General features: G+C 39.4%; 1 protein-coding gene and 1 long non-coding RNA gene across 3 annotated transcripts in view; one reads left to right on the top strand and one right to left on the bottom strand.

Annotated features, from left to right (window-relative positions):
* LOC128843372 (connector enhancer of kinase suppressor of ras 2-like) overlaps positions 1-23,279 on the bottom strand; it is a 530,962-nt gene that overhangs the window by 234,304 nt on the left and 273,379 nt on the right. Inside the window, exon 8 of the mRNA XM_054040175.1 lies at positions 5,994-6,062. Within this exon, the coding sequence (XP_053896150.1) occupies positions 5,994-6,062 (69 nt within the window). The remainder of the gene's footprint in view (positions 1-5,993; positions 6,063-23,279) is intronic.
* LOC128843373 (uncharacterized) overlaps positions 1-23,279 on the top strand; it is a 236,307-nt gene that overhangs the window by 49,116 nt on the left and 163,912 nt on the right. The gene's annotated exons all lie outside the window — the stretch shown is intronic.

Raw genomic sequence — 23,279 nt, 5'->3', positions numbered from 1 at the left:
ATACCAAGTTATCAGCTATGGCATAATGCCAGTGAAGTCAACAAAACTACACCAAGCATGAATTTGGTCCTGTTTATTTCTAGTTAGCTTCTAGCATCAGAATTTTAATGGTCTAGAAAGCCACAAAACTTTAAAAGAAATTATACCAGTGTCTTAAACAGTGGAACAAATTCCAACTTCATTACTCTCATGAATGGAACTGAAAACAAAAAGTTTATTGAAGTGGATTTTTTTCTCCCAGTTTCAGCAGTTTATAGATGTGTATGCAAAATGCACATGCACCCACTGTGCACACAAAAATGGATAATTTCATATGCAACTAGAGTTCTTCATAACTGGCTCAGACAATTCCTAGTTCCAAACAAAAGTCTGCTTGGGAGTGCATATGGTGTTGGTCTAAACTGTCCACTATAAATCACGTTATTGCGCGCGCACACACACACACACACACACACACACACACACACACACACACACACACACACACACACACACACACACACACACACACTCTCTCTGTGTTTCCAATTACAGGTAATGCAGCAGATTCTACATCATACCAGCATCCTAAATAGCTAAATATGTGACAATATATAAAAAAGAATGCCCAAAATATTAGTGGTGCATGTTTCACAAACTATCAATACAATGTACTTAACCGATTATACATACACACACAAAGTATAAATATTTATTGTTTTGCAAAATTGAAATCAAGAAAAAAACAGAAAATATAATTATCAGCTCTAAAAAAAAAAATTAAAACAAAAGCCTGTCTTTTCTTTCTCTTCCCTTCTACTATATGAATGTTTTCTATAACTGTTTAAAACAGCTGGATTTTCTCAACTGTAACTCCATTCTTCTAATCACTTCTTATAGATTTCTTTCTTTTTTTATTCCCTCTGTTTTCCCTCAAGTTTCCTATTTTTTTCATCTCTCACCCCCACTGTTTTTCCCCCTCTTAATTTTACTTCAGCTGCTTTAATAGGCATTTTTTTCCTGTGTACTGTTCTCTTATGCTTCAAGTCCACCCTCTTCTTCTCTAGGCCTCTCCCTTTCCTTTTCTCTCCAGAAAAACATGCACAGGGGTTTTGTGCCTATTAAGATGACCATTCATGTTTCAAAGATAAAAAAGGAATTATCTGAAATATAAATGAAAAAGCTCATGTTTAAGGTACTGCTATCTATAACGTTTTATTCCTGGCATAAAATCAGGTGTGTCAGAATGCATACATGAGTATATTGTACAATAATTGCTTGGAAACATTCTTTTTCTGATCAAATACTTCTTAGCAGCTTTAAAACACAACAGTCAACTCATGTTTCCTCTAGCACCAAATAAAGGACATCCCTTAAAACAGTCTCTTATTTCCTTGCTCTCTTCTTTCATTTTCCCCTAACACTTTCTTCTCTACTTCTCGCTGTCCAACTCTTTGTCTTTTCCTTCCATCATCTCTTTTTTCTCCCCGTGCTCCCATCAGTTTATGGTACTCCTTTATACATGGCATTCCCAGAATTTCTCCTACACCTCCTTGTTTGCATAGCAGGTGTTCTCTTCTCCTGACCAGACCCATCACTAGCTAAATGTATCCTGTGTTTCTTCCTGATTCTACCAAAGATAGCAGCCAATGCTGCAAAAAGAAGAAACAATGTAGAGCAGGGATAGGCAACCTATGGCACACATGCCAAAGGCGGCACGCGAGCTGATTTTCAGTGGCACTCTCACTGCCTGGGTCCTGGCCACCGTCCGGGGGGCTCTGCATTTTAATTTAATTTTAAATGAAGCTTCTTAAACATTTTAAAAATCTTATTTACTTTATATACAACAAGAGTTTTGTTATATAATATAGACTTATAGAAAGAGGCCTTCTAAAGAACATTAAAATGTATTACTGGAAGGCAAAACCTTAAAGTAGAGTGAATAAATGAAGACTCGGCACACCACTTCTGAAAGGTTGCCGATCCCTGATGTAGAGCAAGTGAGAGAGAGAGAAGAGCACTGATCAGTACAAGGGTGCTCAGCTAGATTTATCTTTCTCAATCAGAGAAAGCAAAGCAGTGAAACAATAATTGTTATCCCTATGCTGCAGCCAACTGGTAAATCCATGAACAGGCAACTCCAATCAGGGCCGGATTAACTCTCCTGTGGGCCCAGGGCTATTAGATTTTGTGGGGCCCCTGTATACAAGTCTTTTTCCTGGAAGGGAGTTTGGTGCAGGAGGGGGCTGGGGCAGGGGATTGGGGTGCAGGAAGGGATGCAGGCTCCGGCCAGGAGGTGTAGCAGGGCACAAGCAGGTTGCCTGCATGCCGTGGCCCCGTGCTGCTCCCGGAAGTGGCAGGCTGCTAGCACGTCTCTAGGGCCCCTGAGGGGAGGGAGACAGCATGTCTCCGTGCGCTGCCCACATCCACAAGCACCACCCCCATAGCTGGGGACGTTTTGCGGCCCAGAGTTGGAGATCGCTGCCTGTGATTTATTTTTGCGGGGCCCCCCCTTGAGCCGGGACCCTGGGCTGCAGTCTCTAAATGCCTTAATCTGGCCTTGACTCCAATGCAGGAACCTGGAAGCCCAAAAATCAGAACCATCAGAAGAACCCAGGGTTTTGAGAAGTGCTAGGGCTGAGTTGATGCATCTTTAAACTACATACAGGTGACCCAATCCAAAATCCCACATCCAAACAACCCCACACTTTGTGACATTTGAAATACAGATTCAAATTTTGCCATGAGCCGATCCTCTGCTTTAACCATTCAGAGAAAATCACAAACCAGATTAAAACAGGGGATTTGAGTTTTTTTGCTCAGGACTGTAATAAGAAGTATTTGAGTCAAAATAATCTGGTTTCAGTCATAGAAATTTATTTTAGGAATACAGAATCCTATTTAGGCTGGTGTGAGTTTTCCTCAGAACTAGTTATCCAGCAGCAGAAAATACTGTCAAACATCAAGAGTGATCAGTAAGTTTGTTTTGCTAAAATTTCCCATAGTTGCTAACAATGCTACTACTCCACAGTGGGTGCACTAGAGCAGAAAGGGCTCCAGACAGCCATTAACATTTCAATCACCTTATTGTCTAACACTGTCCAGAGTAGGTCTACATGATATGGGTACAAGTCCTCACTTGGTGTAAATCAGCTCCTCCAAAGAAAATGGAACTATGCCAACATACACCATCTGAGGATCTGGCCACTGATGCTTAAAATGCCAGCATCTACCAGCTCCTTTGTCTACATTAGCACATCTAATGTTGCCCCCAGCAGTGGAGTGGTGCTGGTATTAGCAACTGTGGGAAATGTTAGTATAAAAATAAAATCTCAAGTATGGACACAGACTTACAGTGCTGTTTTAGCAAAAATGATCCTAGTTTAGAGATGGCCTAAGACTATCATCCACTCCACATCAGTGAAGCACAGAGTAAGAGAATAGGATTTTAGCTATCAATATTTAGTTACTAAATAAATTGTACTGAGATTTTGCTGTGCACATTATTTCACATCACTCCATTGGTATTATCATTCCTTTTGTTTATTAGTATCCATTGAAAGAATGAAATAATTAACTATAGCATTCATTAAAGAATTAGAAAACAAGACCCATTGTATTATCCAGGCTACAGGTACAATACACATTGCTAAACACTCATTGCAATATAATCGGCCCCGGCAGAGACCATCTTTTCCAGATTCAGTATCTATTTTACAGTAAAACTGGAACTTTTTTGTATTTTAAAATATAAACCAATGTGGAAGGCAATGTATGCTTGCTGGCAGATGTGTGTGACTGCTTCATATAATGCATCTTATCCTGGATAGCAGCGTCTTGAATTGAAAATCTTTAGTGGAGTTTTGTTGTTCCAAATATATTTGCTTATTAAAAATTTTAAGCTATTATTGGAATGTAAAGTGATGAAAAACAGAAGATTAAACCTTTCCCAATGTATTAAGTAACTCAAAGCAGCGCAAAATTAGTTCTTTAGACTGATTTTACCTCTCTGGTAATGGGCACCCATGGAAATTCAAATTTGGGCAATGGCAGAAAGAATGATATCAAAAGAGACATTAGTGACACAGACTCCAAAGGCAAGAGGCTCTGGAATGACACTCTATAGTCTATACTAACAATCAGCATGGGGAGGTCTTACTAGAATCTCCATATTTGGCCCTTATCAGACTGGAACAGAAGTTGGATGATATCCATAATTTGGAGATTTGAACAGAAATTAAACTGGAACAAAAGACTGGTTGTATAGGGAAATACAGTGAGGGGACAACAACAAAAAATCATTACCCTGCAAGTTCAAACAGATCTGTTAATGAAGGGTAACAACCACCAATTAGGAAGGAAAATACCATATCTGGATAACACTCCAAACTATACCAATTTATGGTTAGTGAATTTTCCAAAATGTGGATGGTGAATTAATTAATAAAATTACGCTTGAGCTGTTCAAACTGTACTTTCTGGAGAGTGCTTCCCATTTACTGGAATGAGCTGTTCTAACTAGTTAGAAATCTATGTATTGAACTTAATTGAAGACATGCAACTGAGTTACTGCAATGTTAAGATTGTTCAGTTACAATCACAAAAATTCAGGAAATGCAAAAGTTAAGGTTCCAACAGCAATATTAACTTGGCTCCATTACACATCCTGTATGTACTGTAGTCAAGCCCAGAGACCTAGAGTCACCATGACATCAGGGTCATTTTATGACTTTTTAATAACAAAAAATAAAACTTAGCACTTATATAGCACTTTTTATTCTGTAGATCTCAACAAATTTTACAAAGGTGGAGAAATAACATTTATTTTACTAATGGGGAACACAGAGGTGCAGTGACTTTCACTGGGTCATTCAGCAAGTCAATGACAGAGGTGGGATAGTTAATTTAACTAGGCAATATTAGGCCATACCCATATGGTTGCCAACCTTGGGAACCCTAGAGCAGATGGTTGTCTGGCTCCAGCAGCCATTTGCATCACTAACTCAATTAATCCCTGGTAAGAATGAGGGAATTATGTCTATTTTTATAAATATCATATGCAAGTCAGGTTACCTGCTTAATATTATCCTGCCTGACTGCAAGGAGTAAATCAAAGGAGATTGTTAGAGGGAAAAACAGAAAAATGAAACAATGACAAATAAGGTTCCTTGAGGAAACACTGGGGAAGCTATTAATTGGGGAATAGCCACCTGCCTGGTTCCAGCTAGGCTAGCAAGGTTTATTCTTCCCAGGCCCAAACCTAGGATCAAAGGGGATACTAAAACCCTAAAATGCCAAACTAGGGAGGAATGGGTTGAATGGGCAGCAGTAGCTGGAGATGAGTCTCTGATAGACAAAGAATGCCACAGGGGCTTTCTGACCCTCCCAGCACAGGAGCAGGGTGTCTGAGCTCAGTAGAATTCACCCAAAACTTGCAAAGAAAGAATAAAGTTTAATAAGAACTTGGTGTACAGGCCTTTTGGTGTTTTATCCCTTTTCTCTGCTTGAGCGAATAATTAAAGCTTTGTTTTGAAGATGTTTTTGAGTTACTTTAGCCAGTTGCTTGTCACTGGCTATGGTGGAAGAGATTATTCAGTATCTCACTTTTATACTCCTGCATTTTGAGTATAAATCCTAGATTATAAACAATTTAAACTCCATTTTTAAACAGTTGTATTAAATTAGTGGGTTTATTTATTATGAAAACCAAAGTGTAAGAATTAGAGTTTTTGCAATAAATATATGTATAGATAATATGTTTCTGGATCTTCTTATATAATATGACAGCACACAGCAAATACAGAAATATACAAACTTATCTCAATACCTAGAGGAACGGTTGATCAAACAATCAGACCACAGCTTTCACGTTTTCTGGATAACTTTTACTCTTTCAATATTTTTAAATGCATAAATAATAATTTAGATTGCACAAAGCTAACCACTAAGTGGAATATTTTTCATAGTGCTGGGAACAGAACAAACCCACACTGCAGTATCTACTAAGTACTCACCACAGTTTGATGGTTGACCTGGATCACCTCATCTCCTGCATGGATCTTCTTACACTGGTCTGCAGGAGACTAGAGGCAAGAGATAACAGTTAATTTGGCAACTGTGAAGGACCTAAGAACTAGTAGGGGAAAAAAAGACAATAGGCCCTGCCCAAGGAAACTCTATTCTAATAACAATAGTAAATTGTATTTATAAGGTGCTGTGTTTCCTTTTCCAACCACAGTATACATACCAGTATTGTGATTGGGTACTGTAGGGATGGGAAACCTAAACTAGTGATCATCTTCTCCACTGAGCCCTGGTACACTCTATTGCTCACCTCCAAAGCAATTTAACTTGTACTACTGTTCTTGCAAATATGAGATTAGGGTGTCAAGCAGTCCAGACTCCATGGGTGCGAGTGCACACAGCTGAATGGAAGGTGCCAGGCACCAGCAGGTACAGCTGAGATCTTGCGGTATTAAATCAATACAGTTGCCCAAAAATGTTGGAGAGCACCAAAAATATAGCCAAGAAAACAAAGCAGCTAGCCAAACAAATGATTCACTGAAATTTTAGGTTTGCAGCCAGTATGATACCCGAAATATCAATATGTTTGCCTCTTTCATTTGACAAGGGTGATTTGAAATTAAAAGTATCCTTTGAGAGTTTGACTCAGTTCTTCACTGATGGATAATGGCCTTGATAGATTATTTTCTTAAACTTCATCTACTTCAGACTAGATCTTCAAGATGAAATTGTCATAACTTTGGTTGCTTTAGGCTGGACCATATCTTTATTTAAGTGTAACCCAGACAGTTTACAATAAAGCAAATATAGACTAAGGCTCTGGACTGGACAGAGCACTTCAGCATGTGTTCAGATCTCATTGACTCCAGTGAGCTTTAAGTATGTGCCTCAGTCCTTTGAGAAATATGGAGGGACTTGAGCATCTGTGTAAGTGCTTTGCTGAATCAGGGCCTAAAAAAGAAACAAGATTAATTCTACCACTAAAAACTAGATTAAAAGTACAAAGAAAACCAGCATGTTGTGATCCAGATCTTCTGAATTAAATAAAAACAAAGGGGTGGGATGGGGGCTATTTTAGGAAGATCCCTGATTATGAAAAGGAATGTAGTGTTGTGTTACCAGAGTAGTAAATCTAGAAGTAAAGTGAGCTTTTTTCACTTCCCCCCAAAAACTTCTAAGTAAATCTACTCAAAAATATTAGGAATATCCTTTTTGAAATAAACTTTATAATAACTCTAAAAACTTCATTCAGAAAAGCACCTGGGACACGTGCAGTTGGAAATGTTTTAACTCCCTTATTTCTTAAATGTTTAAATAGCAAATACCTTTATGAAATGCATACTTGCAAAGATGTTCTATAAACATTCAACTCCTAATACAGCTCCTAATATCATTCCTATGTAAATGGTAAAATGTTTAAGGATTAGATTTAAAAACTCTTGTAATAATTTTATTGGAATATTGAAATAGAATTAACTTAAAATATGTTAATCTCCTGGTAATCACCAAATGATTAGAATATGTATTCCTGGAGAGGTTAAATATTGGTAAATTAATTAATTTGATTAAAAATTCTTAATATTCGTTAATTGGCATGTTTTAAGACAGCTCCTTGCATGGCAAATGGCTTCTTCCAAGTTACTGATTTAGATATTTTCTTCAATTTCATAGAATTTAATTAAATAGCTTTGCTCAATTATAAACTGTCTCGTTGTTCTTGTTAATAACCAACAAGAGCCACCTTTCCTTAAACAGAAGTATTTTGCCCATTCATAAATATTTTAAGTTATCTAAGGACAGACTAAGACTGGCTTCACAATAATTTTGGGAAATAAGACCTTGGTCTCCATTTAACAAAAGAAAAGTGCCCCAGCAAATGCAGGCCCACTCTCAGAGGTGTAAAACCTGTTAAAAGCTCTGCACAGAGAGATGTACAGAAGACACTGTAATGGAAGTAACCAGTTTGTCATTTGTGTTGGTTTTTTTAAATGTTTTCTTTCTTTAATATTAAAATAGCCATGGCTGTTAATTATTTTTCTTGATCTCAATCATGATGTCCCATGAGGTGGAACAGGAACAGAAAAGAACCCATGACTAAAATACTGGGAGTCACACCCCTGAGGTGTCAGGTAAGAGAAACAATTAGTAAGAATTGGCTTACCATTCCTTGCTTCACTAAACTAAATTTTAGTATTTAAAAAAATAATTAATTGGCATTCAACAATTTAAAATTGCCCTATTTTACCATACCCTGCCTACCGCTGCACGCTTCAGGTGTTGACAGTCATATGCTCTTGGACCTCAGTGAGAGTAATGGTATATAGCAGCCAAGAGTTCAGAAAATATGAAAATCCATAATTTATACAGAGTTTCAAACATCATTGAATCCCAATCCTTTCTCCCTGAGAAACCTGGCCTTTGATCTAATGTCACCAGGAGGCATAACAGGCTCTCTCAGTAAAATTCTTGTGAACTAAACATACTAACTAAGGTAGACATTGTGTGGTTTAAGTGACATATTCAGCACATGGATTAAAAAACTGCTGTTTAGAGCCACCTTTTCAGTGTTACTGCAGAGTGTGGTGACAGTTGAACAAATCTATATTTTTATTGTGGACAGGGTCGGCTCCAAGTTTTTTGCCGTCCCAAGCAAAACAATTTCCCCGTGCCCCCCCGGCCCTGCCGGATTCCAACCCCTTCCCCAAATCCCCAGCCCCACCTCCTCCCCCGGGCGCGCCACATTTCCCCTCCTACTCCTCCCTCCCAGGGAAGGCTGGGAGGGAGGGGGGAGAAGCGGAGCAGCGGCGGCGCGCTCGGGGGAGGAGGCGGAGGTGAGCTGGAGGGGGGGAGGGGAGAGAGCCCCCAGGGTTACTTCCTGCGGCCCTCCCCGCACTCCCACCGCTGCAGCTCACCTCCGCTCAGGGCTGGCTCCCAGCTTTTTGCGCCCCAAGCAAAAAAAAAGGAGCCGGAGTGCTGCCCCTTGGAAAGTGCCACCCCAGCACGTGCTTGGAGCGCTGGTGCCTAGAGCCGGCCCTGATTGTGGATGAACAAAAGGCATTTCCATTCATCAGTCAAGGGAGTTACAGGCATGAGCAAGTATTATGCTTATTTTTGATAAAACACTTGATATAATTTTCAGGAGTGAAGAATAATCATTTAAGGGAAGTGTATTTAGTAAGAGTGTGTCATATGTGTTACTTCCTTTTTTGGTTGTGGTTATAAGAAAATGATTTAAGTAGGAAGACAAATGAATTAATATCCCAGTCCTTCACACTTCCTCTCTGCAGCCACATGCACAGCTGGCTAAACTAGGTTAAACACAAACTAAAAGAGGATATATTTATGGGAGCCCACTGTTAAAATATTGACAGCACATGTTTATGGGTTTTATTGCTACTTCTGTATTTCACAAGTATATAATATTTCAGATCTAAAACACTTTAGAGTATTATTGGATTAAGGTCACAACATCCTGGAGAGATACGTAGGTAAATATTTCTATTTTACAAATGTGGAATGGAAACTGAGTTTATTCTGCGTCTTACATTGGGCAGTAGCTTATTCCTTGTGTAGTTGCACTGGTTTCAGTGGGACTACTAAAGGAATAAGAAGCTACTCAATGAGTTAGGGTGACAGAAAAAGGCAGTAAGCAAATTTGAGCAAAAGCTTGTATACCAAGTTGATAGCAGCCAAGGAGAGAATACCGTGATTTCTTACTGCGCTAACCGCTGGGCCACCAGTCTTCCCATGTTCTGAATGCTGAGGCAAAATGTAATCCATCTCTAGGCAGGCATTATCTAGTAATTACTCTGAGTACTCAACTATCCCCGGTTTCTATATCTTGTTATGTTGAGGGTTTGGGAAAAACTCGCTAGAGCTGGTGGATATAACAGGCACCTGCCATTCAGGCAAAATGAGGGGCTGGTCTTCACTATGGCCTGCTGCAATCGATGCAGCAGGGGTCAATTAAGCAGGTCTACTTAAGACCCACTAAACTGACGGCAGAGCGCTCTCCGGTGGTCGACCCTGGTATTCCACCTCTCCGAAAAGAGTAAGGGCAGTCGACCAGAGAGTGTCTCCTGTCAACGCAGTGCGGTGAAGACACAGGGGTATGTTGACCTAAGCTACGTTGACTCCAGCTACATTATTCATATAGCTAGAGTAGTGTAACTTAGGTCGACTTACCCCAGTAGTGAAGACAAGCCCAAGGAAATAATTAAATGACATATTTTGTAAAGATTGCTGAAACAATAAGAGCCACCACCCAAAACACAGATGGTATGTAAGGCTGCTAAGGAATCTGAACTGTATGGATGGATTGCTTTTACTGTCGACAATGTAAAAGCAAGAGCAGAGGACTGATTTGACTGAAGCTGTATGTATGAGAGAGAAGCGGCAGAAACACCACGAAAGCACAGAGACCAGGAGCAAAGCCTGAGATGCCGCCAGAGAAACCCTGAGTAGCATGACCCTAACAAAATGCTAGGGGAGAGAGCTTTTGGGTAAATCACGGCTAGAAAGAGGCTTGGCACTGCGAACAAAGAAATTGCCTCTTGCTATTTGATTCCTACTGTGTTCAAGGAAACAAGATTTTATGTTCATTCTTTGTAAATAAACAGGATTGTATCAAAGAAATACCTGATTCCATCATCAATTTCTCCTCCGAATGGATACTATCTGCTAGACTTGTGGCTCTCAATCTTTTCAGACTACTGTACTCCTTTCAGGAGTCTGATTTGTCTTGTATATGCCCCAAATTTCACCTCACTTAAAACTACTTGCTTACAAAATCAGACATAAAAAAAAAAGTCATAGCACATTATTATTGAAAAATCATTTACTTTCTCATTTTTACCATATAATTATAAAATAAATTGGAATATAAATATTGTACTTACATTTCATTGTATAGTATATAGAGCAGTGGTGGGCAACCTACGGCCCGTCAGGGTAATCCGCTGGTGGGCCACGAGACCATTTGTTTACATTGACCAGCCACAGGCTCGGCCCCCCGCTGCTCCTCAGTGACTGCGGTTTGCCGTTCCCGGCCAATGGGAGCCGTAGGAAGTGGCGGCCTGCATGTCCCTGCAGCCCGCACTGCTTCCCACGGCTCCCATTGGTTGGGAACAGCAAACCGCAGCCACTGGGAGCTGCAGGCGGCCATACCTGTGGACGTCAGTGTAGACAAACTATCTCGTGGCCCACCAGTGGATTACCCTGACGGGCCACAGGTTTCCCACCACTGATATATAAACAAGTCATTGTCTGTATGAAATTTTAGCTTGTACCATTTTGCTAGTGCTTTTTATGTAGCTTGTTGTAAAACTAGGCAAGTATCTAAATGAGTTAAAGTACCCTTTGGAAGATCTCTGCATGCCCCCAGGGGTACATGTACCCCTGGCTGAGCACTATTGTGCTAGATACTGGATTTTGGCTAACTTCTCAAATCAAAAGGGGTAACAATATTATTAGTCTACTTACTGGGTCACCCATAAGTGCTTTTAGGACATTTGCAGGTATAGGGTATATAATTTCCATTTCTAAACCATAAAGTCATTGTGTATTAAATTGCTACACCCACAATGAATAGGAGGTACATGTGGAAGGGACAGAAATACTATTGTTCTCAATGTATTAGATTTCAATTAACATTAGCTGTAAAAATTAAGATTTGGCTCTTGTTCCTTTTAGGTCCTTTTTCTGACTTTGAAAAAGCTGAGTTATTTTCTTTTAAAATTAAATTGTGGCTCTGGGGTCAATTATCCCTTCAAAAGGGATGATAAATCAATTTACTGAAATGCTGGGAATAAAGGTCTTTGAAGTTGCTTTATTTCATGAAACATTTTTTATCAGAAACAAAAAAGCAACTCTCGGTGGTTTCCTGCTTCCTTATGCTAGTAACACAGCAATTTGCAAATTGGAAATTAGCCTCTAAAATATTTATGGTTTTCACTTGGTCTACTGACAATTTTTTCTTTTTAAAGAGCTTGTGCCTTGTTTTAATAAGAAATGCTTTCCCCCTTCCCTTTTAAAAGTATACTTTTGTTAAAATAATATTCTGTAATAAGGAAATATACAAATGATTTCTTTTAGTTCATGAAAGACAGTGTGCACACTACATTCAGCTACCAACAGTATATCACTAACAGGAAATGCTTTGAGAAGCCATCTCAGTGCTATTACGTTTATCATAAACCAAAAGACACCGAAAATTGGTTCACAGCTTAAACACGAAAAGACAGACTCAAAAAAAAAAAAAAAAAAAAAAAAAATCTGAGCCAAGCTTCATAAACCAAACATTAAGTCATAAAGAATAAAGAGACATGAAAGAAGAACAGGATCACTGAGAAATTTTAACTAATGAGGGATTTTTTTAATTCAGTACAATACTTGACTAGAAACCACTGACTTGAATGAGGATATTGAAACAACAGTGAAACAATACATACAGAGGCATTGAATTAACTGAAAATAAATCAGAGAAAGGAACGGCATCACAGCAATAGAAGAAATATCAAATATTTTATGTGAATTAGGACATTTGCCACATTAGAAGTATACACTGTACAGGCCATGGCCCAAACTACAAAAATGATAAGTCAGATGATTTCAGCTCAACAGCACTAGGAACTGTCCTATTTCTCCACTTACTCACCTTGGCTGCATTGCTAGGGTTTACAAGTGCTAGCTCACAGATATGTTAGGCACATAGGTTGAAAATTCATCCATCATAATAAGGGCTACATTGGGAGCAGGTGGCTGAACAAGAGGCTTGCAGGGGAAATCCACAGCCACTGTACACAATGGAATTGAGTTTCATTCCAGTTGCAATTGCCAGTGAGGAGAGGTATTTCACAAGAGTTCCATGAAGGGCTGTTGGGTACATGATTATGTATATCCAAATGTCCACTAATCCTCTAAATAGATAGCACAGAAGTATCATGGCCCCCATTTCATAGCAGGGGATGCAGAAGTGGCTGCAGAGGATGGCTGAGTTAACCTAGGGTCTGTTTACACACTGGGGTATGTATTATATCCCCCAAAACCTCATATAGTTCTCTTACATGAAGTCTGTTTATTCTGCCTTTTCCATGATGAAAAGCAAGTTGGGCCTGGCATAAGCTTAATGGTCTATATTATGGCCATGGAAACCCTATATAGCTTGTGTTTGTTTTGATTTCAACATCATTAGGTATTATTTGTATTACCATAGTGCCTATGAGCCCCAGGCCTGGACCAGGTCTCCATTGTGTGAGGTGCAGTACAAGCACAGAACAAAAAGATAGTCCCTGTCCCAAAGAATTTACAGTCTAAGTACATGACAGGAGACAATAGATGGATACAGACAAACAATGGAAGAGTACAAGGGAACACAAACAATACTGGTCTGTATGCTAGGCGGTGGACTCAGCACACCAGCAGCCTCCCTCTTCTCAAGCATTTTGTAGGCCTCATAGCAAAGGAGATTTTTAAGGAGAGTTTTGAAGGAGGATAGTGAATTAGTTTTGTGGAGGATTATGGGGAATTTTTTCCAAATGTGAGGGCCAGTGTGGGAGAAAACACGAAGGTGCTTGTTTGAAAGTGAATGATGGAGGTGGACATCATAGGCTGATCAGAGGCAGGAATCAACTTTTTGATATTGACATCAACCTCCTAATATCAGAATAGACCTGTTCTTGGCTGTTCTCTTCTTGGACTCAAACAAGTGCCTCTATCACAACTTCCTTTTCTTTCCCGTCCCAAATTCCTACCTCCCTTATTCTCCATCTACCTCTCACTTTCCTTCACTCTGCTCCTTCCCTCACTCCATTTCTGCCCCATCCCTTACTTTTCCTCTATTCAACTCTTCCATTGCACTGCTGTCCATTATCTTTCCATGCCCATGTGTTCATGCTCTCCAATACCTTCTGCACTCCCAAATAAAGCCCATTAACCACTTTAGTTCATTACACCATATTTTAAACTAAAGAAAACATAACTGTATTCACCATGGTATGTGCACAAAGTGAAGTACTCTAATGATCTTATCACTATAATTCCTTCTTCCGTGTCTCCAATACAGTTGTCTCTTTCCTATGAGTTCCCCTCTGAACCACCCAACCGTCCATCTTCTGTTCTGGCACACCAGTCTCTTTCTCCTTCTGTTGGCACACTGAGGTGAACTAGACTTTAGAAAGGTAGAGAAGAAAAAGAGGTGAGGAGCTCATGGGCTAAGAGGAGAAAGAGAGGGAATCAGAAATTTTAGGGGATTGGAAAAGGGGATCTTCAAGGACAGAGAAGAGGGAAACTTCAGGGGCAGGGAAGAAGGGTGTGTTCTAATTCAAATCACAAGAATTCTTGTTCATCAAGCAGAATGAAAACAGCAGGCATAGAAAACTCTTGCACACTAATTCCTCATTTACCCAGCATTCCTGACTATGTCCAGAGAGATTACCAAATTATTTTTCAAAATGACTGTGATATCAACCTTCAGTTTTCTTACTTCATTACTCAAAGTATTATGAATTCTTTCATCTTTTCACGTCTCAAACAAGCACCTCGCTGTAAATAATTCTTCTCTTTAGGATGTTGATAGTCATATTATTAAATATAATGTTTACTGAAAATAAAAAGATCATTTTGACCTTCTGTACTAAAAAGTACAACTGTCATCTCTGCATAGCTAGCTATACATGTTCCTCCTAAAAAATTGAAAAATACTTCCTAAATGTTTTTGAACCATCCAAGGAAGACTGAAATTGGCCTGATGCCATTAATTTCTTGACAGTACAACGGGATGCGGATTAATGTGGTTTTACATAAAAATACAGAAACTGTTGTGAACTAGATACATTTCCAGTGAAAATGTCCCTTTTAGTTCTATGCTGAAAAATAACATCCCGAAAAGTCTCCCTTGAATATCAACATCTTCGTGCTTCTTCTACGTCTACCTCCATTTTCCTCATGGATTTGTCTCCCAAAACATTAAAAGCTAATGAAGAGAGTGAAAGCTTGTTGGCATCACTTTGCAAAAACCTGCACTTTAAGCTGCAATTTCCCGGAGACAACAAAATGTGCTTTGCACAAAGGTTAGTTTGCTCCTAAACTTCTCTTTCTCTAAGGATGTGCCTCACTTGAAGATGAAGCAGCAGCACATATCAGAGATTTTCTCCCATCATTTTGGACTTGCATGGTAAGCATTAGATAGTTTACCAAGATATTTCACATCTTCCAGCTCAAGTTGCTGTACGTACTGCTTTCTTCTATGGCATTAGTTAATAACTACAATTTGGACTCATTTTTCTACCTAGGTGAATACAGATGATATGTGATTACTCATGCCGACATAGTGACAGATTTTAGAACATCAAGTTTCATCAAGGGCAAATCCTATGAAAAGCGCCAAACAAAATGTTTTAGAGCACAGAACAAAAGCTTGAAATGAACATAGCAATTTAATGGCTAAACTTATTTAAAAAATATAGAGTTTTTACACATGGGAAGAGAGTATACAACATATTCTGACCCTCAGGAAAAGACACACCACCATGGTTTACTAAATGTTTCTTCTCCATGAACAAGTTTCAACTTCAATTAAAGAGGCAGATCCAGCAAAGAGAGAGAAATCTGCCACCAAAAATAAAGCAGAAGCATTAAAAAAAGGGAGATAAAGGTACATAAACTAACCCAGCTGGATGGGTTTATTGATATGCTTGCTCTGTTATTTGAAGACTGATGCCTTCTGTATTATTTGAAGACAAGAACGATGCAAACCTAACAAATCCTCTTCATTGTGTATCCAACATTGCTGTAGTATCTAAGCATATGGAATATATGCAAATTTAGGCCCTGAACTTGCAGAGAGCTTTGCATAGGTAAATGGATCTGTCTGAGGAGAGTTCTTTGCAGGATTAAGGTCTTAAACCACACCCACCCACCCACCCACAAACCCCTGAAGACTCAAAGAAACTACTCACAAAATATAATACCTATAAAAACCAACCTGTGATAGTCTGGTCAGAACACAAGCAACTGAAAAGAGAAGTTTTGTGTCTCCAATTTCTTGGGGGCCAACACATATTCAACTCACTGAAAAAAGGAGTAAAAGCACTAGATGATGCAATACGTTCTAAATGAAGAATCAAAGCTGTCTTGAAGCAGGATCTAAAGTCCCAATGAAGAAGTAAAAAATGAGTAATTTTCTCATCTATGCTTCAGACTAATTAGAATTCAGATGGGAAGAAGACAGACTTAGCCAGGTATGGGGAAACACCTGTCTGTCTTCAGAACTAATTAATCCATCTCATTCTCTCCCTCTCAGCTCCTTTTGGCTGTTTTATATCCCCCCTATCCCATCAGTGATGTGCTGCCAATTAGAGTAACTGGCATCCTTCCATACAGCTCTTGATGATCTATCTATTCATTAGTAAATGGCTCATGGGCACTCAAGTGGTTCCCATCCCTTCATAATCCAGGGTGCTTTTGTACACTCATCTTGTTCTTTGAAACAGGGTTTCCTTCCCTTTCTAATTAAATCCTTCATGGTATCCATTCACTCTCAGTTTTTCCCTCGAAGAAAACTGGTGGGGATGGCACGAAGACAGGGACTCTTTGCAACATTAAGTCTTAAGAAAAATGAGAGAATTCATTATATTCAACTCCATTATCCTAGTGCTGTAATTTGGCTGCCAGAGTTTGTATGTGCATATGCATGTGGTTTTCATTCAGTATGAGTTCTCATGACAAAAAACTTTGTATTTATGTCATTTAGGCTGACCTCATTGTAAGAGATACAGGATCTACTCAAGATACTAGTCATCACTTATAACCTTGCCAATTGTCTTAGATAAAAATAGCATTACATCAGTATCTGTAGTATTCTCTATAGTATATGCTCAGAATTTAAGATAAAACTGCAAAATAATGGGTGACTTTATCCATCTAAGGTAAAAATGGAAATTTTATAAAGGGTGATCACTGTAGGAGTTGGCTCGCATATGGAAGCCATACTTGCTTTTCAGCAAACAGAAAGTTAACTGCTTGTTAACGTAGACTTTCTATTCAAGTTTTTACTCCATGCCTATCACCATACTATCTGAGTATCCAGTATCTGAGACCTCCCATAAGTGCTGAGGGCAAGCAATAAGGCATAGCTGGGGGCTAAAAGTATTCTATTAGAACAGCTAACTGATATTTTGAAAGTGGAAAACTATTGAGAAGGTAAAACTCAACAACCTAGTTATGACGGGAATGGGTTAATAGAGATGCTGGGAGATGAGGATTTTGGTTATGTACATTAATTTATTTTTTATTTCTATTTTTCCCCCTTTTGGCCTGAGCAGTTAGCCAATATTCAGGGTCTTGTTGCTGTTAAGAGGTGAAATTGATGGAGAGAGTCAGGCATTTCTTTGGTGCAAACCTTTTTTTCTACAAGGAAGGTACACGAAGTCCTGTTTCCCTGAACACAGTGGAAATGCACAACAGGAGGCAGTTTCCTTGCTCAAAATTCCTAGGCTCCTTTCAGCTGCCCCCCAAAAAGCTCTTTCTCTGGGCTTCCTCCTAGAGCTATGTTACCAGTACTTTTCTGGATGTCTCCTGGATTTTTTGGCAACTCTCTCTTGGCTTTCTGCTAATTTATGCTTCTATTCTGGATGTTTTTGACACACACAGACCTACATTCTCAATCAGCCCCCAGGGAAAATCTCTCCACCCAGATAATTCAGGTTCTGATCAACCTTGCATGTGGCTTGGTCTCTTGGGCATTGTTTACTATTGTTTCAAACTGTCTTACTCCAGAAAGGAGCTTATAGGCTTCTTATATTTTTCCTGAATAAAGGATGGCTAGTACCCCCCCACACACATCCCAATCAGCTTCAACAAGGTAGGTGATTGCCTATAGATCAAAATTTGCCTACTGGCAGCCACCAATGCGCTCTAATACAATGCTATTATTATAATCAATGCACTCTAAAAAAAAAAACCCTCAAAAATAAACTTTGAGGATAAAATTTGTGGACTGACAACAATTTGTTGCTGAACCAGCACTTCACCAGCTCAGAGACCTCTTGCATAATACCACTATATTAGCCCCACAGATTACCACTCACCATCTAATAATTCCATTATTTTACAAAAGTATATTTCATTGACTTAGCTTACAGCACCATTGCCACTGCCGCATAGGTTGTCCAGTCTCCTGTTTACTTCAGTAAATATCTGCTTTTATTAGATCTAAGAACATGATATGGCAAACTATCTAACCTAGACTAAATTAAAGGTTTGGTATTGTCATAATGGGAACAGCTCTTTTTATGTTCAGAGATTGTCCGGTCCTTTATTATTACAGGAACTCCTCACTTAACGTTGTAGTTATGTTCCTGAAAAAGGCAACTTTAAGCGAAACAATGTTAAGCGAATCCAATTTTCCCATAAAAATTAATGTAAATGAGGGGGTTAGGTTCCAGGGAAATTTTTTTCACCAGGAAAAAAGGCTAATGTTATATTATATATTATACACACACACACACACACACACACACACACACACAGTAGAAGTTTTAAACAAAGAAAACACAGTGGTGATGATTGCGAAGCTTGGTTGAGGTGGAGGAGTCAGAGGGTGGGATATTTCCCAGGGAATGCCTTACTGCTAAATGAACTAGCAATTGACTGAGCCCTCAAGGGTTAACTCTCACAACACTCTACAAGGCAGCAGGAAAGGAGGGAGGGCAGACAGAGACACACACCCTGTGTGTGAGAGAAAAAAATGCACATTTCCCCTTTTAAGTAGCTGACTCCAGGCTTAAGTACACTGCCTTGTTAATTAAATCAGCTTGCTGAGACCTAAGTGGCAGCTACTGTCTAGAAGCTCCCTCCCTCCATCTGGGGTAAGTGGGGTGCAGGAGCAGGGGGGAGGGGGAGTCACCCTGACATTAGCCCCCTTCTTCCCTCCTCCCCCCGCACAGCAAGCAGGAGTCTCTGGGAGCAGCTCCAAGGCAGAGGGCAGGAGCAGCACATGGCAGTGGGGGGAGGGACAGCTGCTGCACAGGGAATTTAGGGAAGCGGGGAGCTGATAGGGAGGCTGCTGGTCCACCCTGGTTCCAACCACCCACCAGCTAGCTGCAATGGGCTGCTCTTCCTGCAAGCAGCGGACAAAACAGATGGCTGACAAATGACGTTAGAAGGTAGCATTTCACAACTTTAAATGAGCATGTTACCTAATTGATCAGCGACTTAACATCGAAACAACATTAACCGAGATGACTTTAAATGAGGACTTCCTGTACATCTTATTGGCTACATAAAGTCAACCCCAAATAGCAGTCACTGAACAAATGAACCAGAATTTTTCTCTGATTCTTAGGAGTGGATTTGGATAGGGCACTTTCTTCATAATGTTTAGCTGTTCTGTAACATGTAAGTAGTCTTTAGTCTACAAAGTCTCCTTAGATAAGAGTCTCCTCTATTTTCCTTTATTTCTCACTGCTTCAGGACTACAGCATATCTGATTAGATACATCAAACATCCACAATTAATGGGATGGGGCAATATTTGGTGTTTGTAGTCCCAGATTAGTTTAAACGGATTTTTAAAAATATTAGATGTTTTTTTCTCAAGGTGTTGAAGTGTAAAACTCATCTCCACCTTAACTATGGAGCCATAACTGGTGCTTCAATAATATATGTTACAGTTACACACAAGCCCCTCTTTCATATTGTCCCTTTGATTTAGACTCCCTACTCAAAGCCAATCTACATGCTTCTCTGCAGCAGTCGGACAGAGACTTCTCTTAGAGGAGAGTCTATTGATAGAGATTCTCTAGGTTTTAGTCAGGAGGTGAGGATGTAAGAGGATAAAGTAGGCGCCAGTTCAGACAAGAAACATTCACATAAAAAAGAATCCAACACATCAGAAAAGGGCAGACAAACAGTAACAAGTTTTTAAAGTGCTTGTACACAAATGCTAGAAGTCTAAATAATAAGATGGGTGAACTAGAGTGCCTCGTGTTCAAGGAGGATATTGATATAATAGGCATCACAGAAACCTGGTGGAGTGAGGAAAATTAATGGGACACAAACATTCTGGGGTACAAAATATATCGGAAGGACAGAACAGGTCGTGCGGGGGTAGGGCAGTGGCACTATATGTGAAAGAAAATGTAGAATCAAATGAAGTAAAAATCTTAAGTGAATCCACATGTTCCATAGAATCTCTATGGATAGTAATTTCATGCTCTAATAAGAATATAACATTAGGGATCTATTATTGACCACCTGACCAGGACAATGATAGTGATAATGAAATGCTAAGGGAGATTAGAGAGACTATCAAAATAAAGAACTCAATAGTGGGGGATTTCAATTTTCCCCTTATTGACTGGGAACATGTCACCTCAGGATGAAATGCAGAGAAAAAATTTCTTGATACTTTAAATGACTGCTTCTTGGAGCAGCTGGTACAGGAACCCACAAGGGGAGAGGCAATTCTCGATTTAGTCCTGAGTGGAGCACAGGATCTGGTCCAAGAGGTAACTATAACGGGACTGCTTGGAAATAGTGACTATAATATAATAACTTTTAACATTCTTGAGGTAGGAAGAACACCTCAACAGCCCAACACTGTAGCATTTAACTTCAGCAAGGGGAACCATGCAAAAATGAGGGGGTTAGTTAAACAGAAATTAAAAGGTACAATGACTAGAATGAAATCCCTGCAAGCTGCATGGACACTTTTCAAAGACACTATAATAGAGGCCCAACTTAAATGTATTCCCCAAATTAAAAAACACAGTAAGAGAACTAAAAAAGAGCCACCGGGGCTTAACAACCATGTAAAAGAAGCAGTGGGAGATAAAAAGGCATCTTTTAAAAAGTGGAAGTCAAATCTCACTTTTAGTGAGGTAAATAGAAAGGAGCATAAACACTGCCAAATTAAGTGTAAAAATGTAATAAGAAAAGCCAAAAAGGAGTTTGAAGAATATCTAGCCCAAAACTCAAAAGGAAATAACAAAATATGTTTTAAGTACATCAGAAGCAGGAAGCCTGCTAAACAACCAGTGGGGCCCCTGGACGATCGAGATACAAAAGGAGCACTTAAAGACAACAAAGTCATTGCGGAGAAACTAAATGAATTCTTTGCTTCAGTCTTCACGGCTGAGGATATTAGGGAGATTCCCAAACCTGAGCCAGCTTTTGTAGGTGACAAATCTGAGGAACTGTCACAGATTGAGGTGTCACTAGAGGAGGTTTTGGAATTAATTGATAAATTTAACAGTAACAAGTCACCGGGACCAGATGGCATTCATCCAAGAGTTCTGAATAAATTCAAATGCGAAATTGTGGAACTACTAACTATGGTTTGTTGCCTGTCCTTTAAATCGGTTTCTGTACCCAATGACTGGAAGATAGCTAATGTAACGCCGATATTTAAAAGGGCTCTAGAGGTGATCCTGGTAATTACAGACCGGTAAGTCTAACGTCAGTACTGGGCAAATTAGTTGAAACAATCGTAAAGAATAAAATTGTCAGACACATAGAAGAACATAAATTGTTGGGCAAAAGTCAACATGGTTTCTGTAAAGGGAAATCATGTCTTACTAATCTATTAGAGTTCTTTGAAGGGGTCAACAAACATGTGGACAAGGGGGATCCAGTGCACATAGTGTATTTAGATTTCCAGAAAGCCTTTGACAACGTCCCTCTCCAAAGGCTCTTACATAAATTAAGCTGTAATGGAACAAGAGGGAAGATTCTTTCATGGATTGAGAACTGGTTAAAAGACAGGGAACAAAGGGTAGGAATAAATGGTAAATTTTCAGAATGGAGATGGGTGACTAGTGGTGTTCCCCAAGGGTCAGTCCTAGGACCAGTCCTATTCAACTTATTCATAAATGATCTGGAGAAAGGGGTAAAAAGTGAAGTGGCAAAGTTTGCAGATGATACTAAACTGCTCAAGATAGTTAAGACCAAAGCAGCCTGTGAAGAACTTCAAAAAGGTCTCACAAGACTAAGTGATTGGGCAACAAAATGGCAAATGAAATTTAATGTGGATAAATGTAAAGCAATGCACATTGGGAAAAATAACCCCAACTATACATACAATATGATGGGGGCTAATTTAGCTACAACTAATCAGGAAAAAGATCTTGGAGTCATAGTGGATAGTTCTCTGAAGACGTCCACGCAGTGTGCATCGGCAGTCAAAAAAGCAAACAGGATGTTAGGAATCATTAAAAAGGGGATAGAGAATAAGACGGAGAATATCTTATTGCCCTTATATAAATCCATGATACGCCCACATCTTGAATACTGCGTACAGATGTGGTCTCCTCATCTCAAAAAAGATATACTGACATTAGAAAAGGTTCAGAGAAGGGCAACTAAAATGATTAGGGGTTTGGAATGGATCCCATATGAGGAGAGATTAAAGAGGCTAGGACTTTTCAGCTTGGAAAAGAGGAGACTAAGGGGGGATAAGATAGAGGTATATAAAATCATGAGTGATGTGGAGAAAGTGAATAAGGAAAAGTTATTTACTTGTTCCGATAATATAAGAACTAGGGGCCACCAAATGAAATTAATGGGCAGCAGGTTTAAAACAAATAAAAGGAAGTTCTTCTTCACACAGTGCACACAGTCAACCTGTGGAACTCCTTGCCTGAGGAGGTTGTGAAGGCTAGGACTATAACAGGGTTTAAAAGAGAACTGGATAAATTCATGGAGATTAAGTCCATTAATGGCTATTAGCCAGGATGGGTAAGGAATGGTGTCCCTAGCCTCTGTTTGTCAGAGGATGGTAATGGACAGCAGGAGAAAGATCCCTTGATCATTACCTGTTAGGTTCACTCCCTCTGGGGCACCTGGCATTGGCCATTGTCGGTAGACAGGATACTGGGCTGGATGGACCTTTGGTCTGACCCAGTATGGCCATTCTTATGTTCTTATGTTCTGCTTGACAAGCCTTATTTAAATCACTCCTAAAAGACTAACTCTGCTGTCTCCCCTCTATGAAGTGTAGGGGGGAGAAAATATAATTAAAACATCAAAACAAATCACCTCCTGAGTCATCATGTTATCTTACTGTCACATTTGCCTTCTCTTATGCCCTTCTTTCTTGTCTGTGGATGACCCCCACTTCTTGTATCATGTCAAATTTAGACTGTATGCTCTTCAAGGTAGGGCCCAAATCTTTGTTTTGTGAGGTGCCAGGTACAATTTTTGGAACTTGACAAGTAATAAATAAATTAAAAGTTATTCATAATAATAATAATAATAATAATAATAATAATGAAGTATACT

The sequence above is a fragment of the Malaclemys terrapin genome, chromosome 9, assembly GCF_027887155.1.
Source record: "Malaclemys terrapin pileata isolate rMalTer1 chromosome 9, rMalTer1.hap1, whole genome shotgun sequence".
NCBI classification, from domain to species: Eukaryota; Metazoa; Chordata; order Testudines; family Emydidae; genus Malaclemys; species Malaclemys terrapin.
The sequence above is the reverse complement of the archived record's forward strand: the minus strand, read 5'-3'. Positions and strand labels throughout refer to the sequence as shown.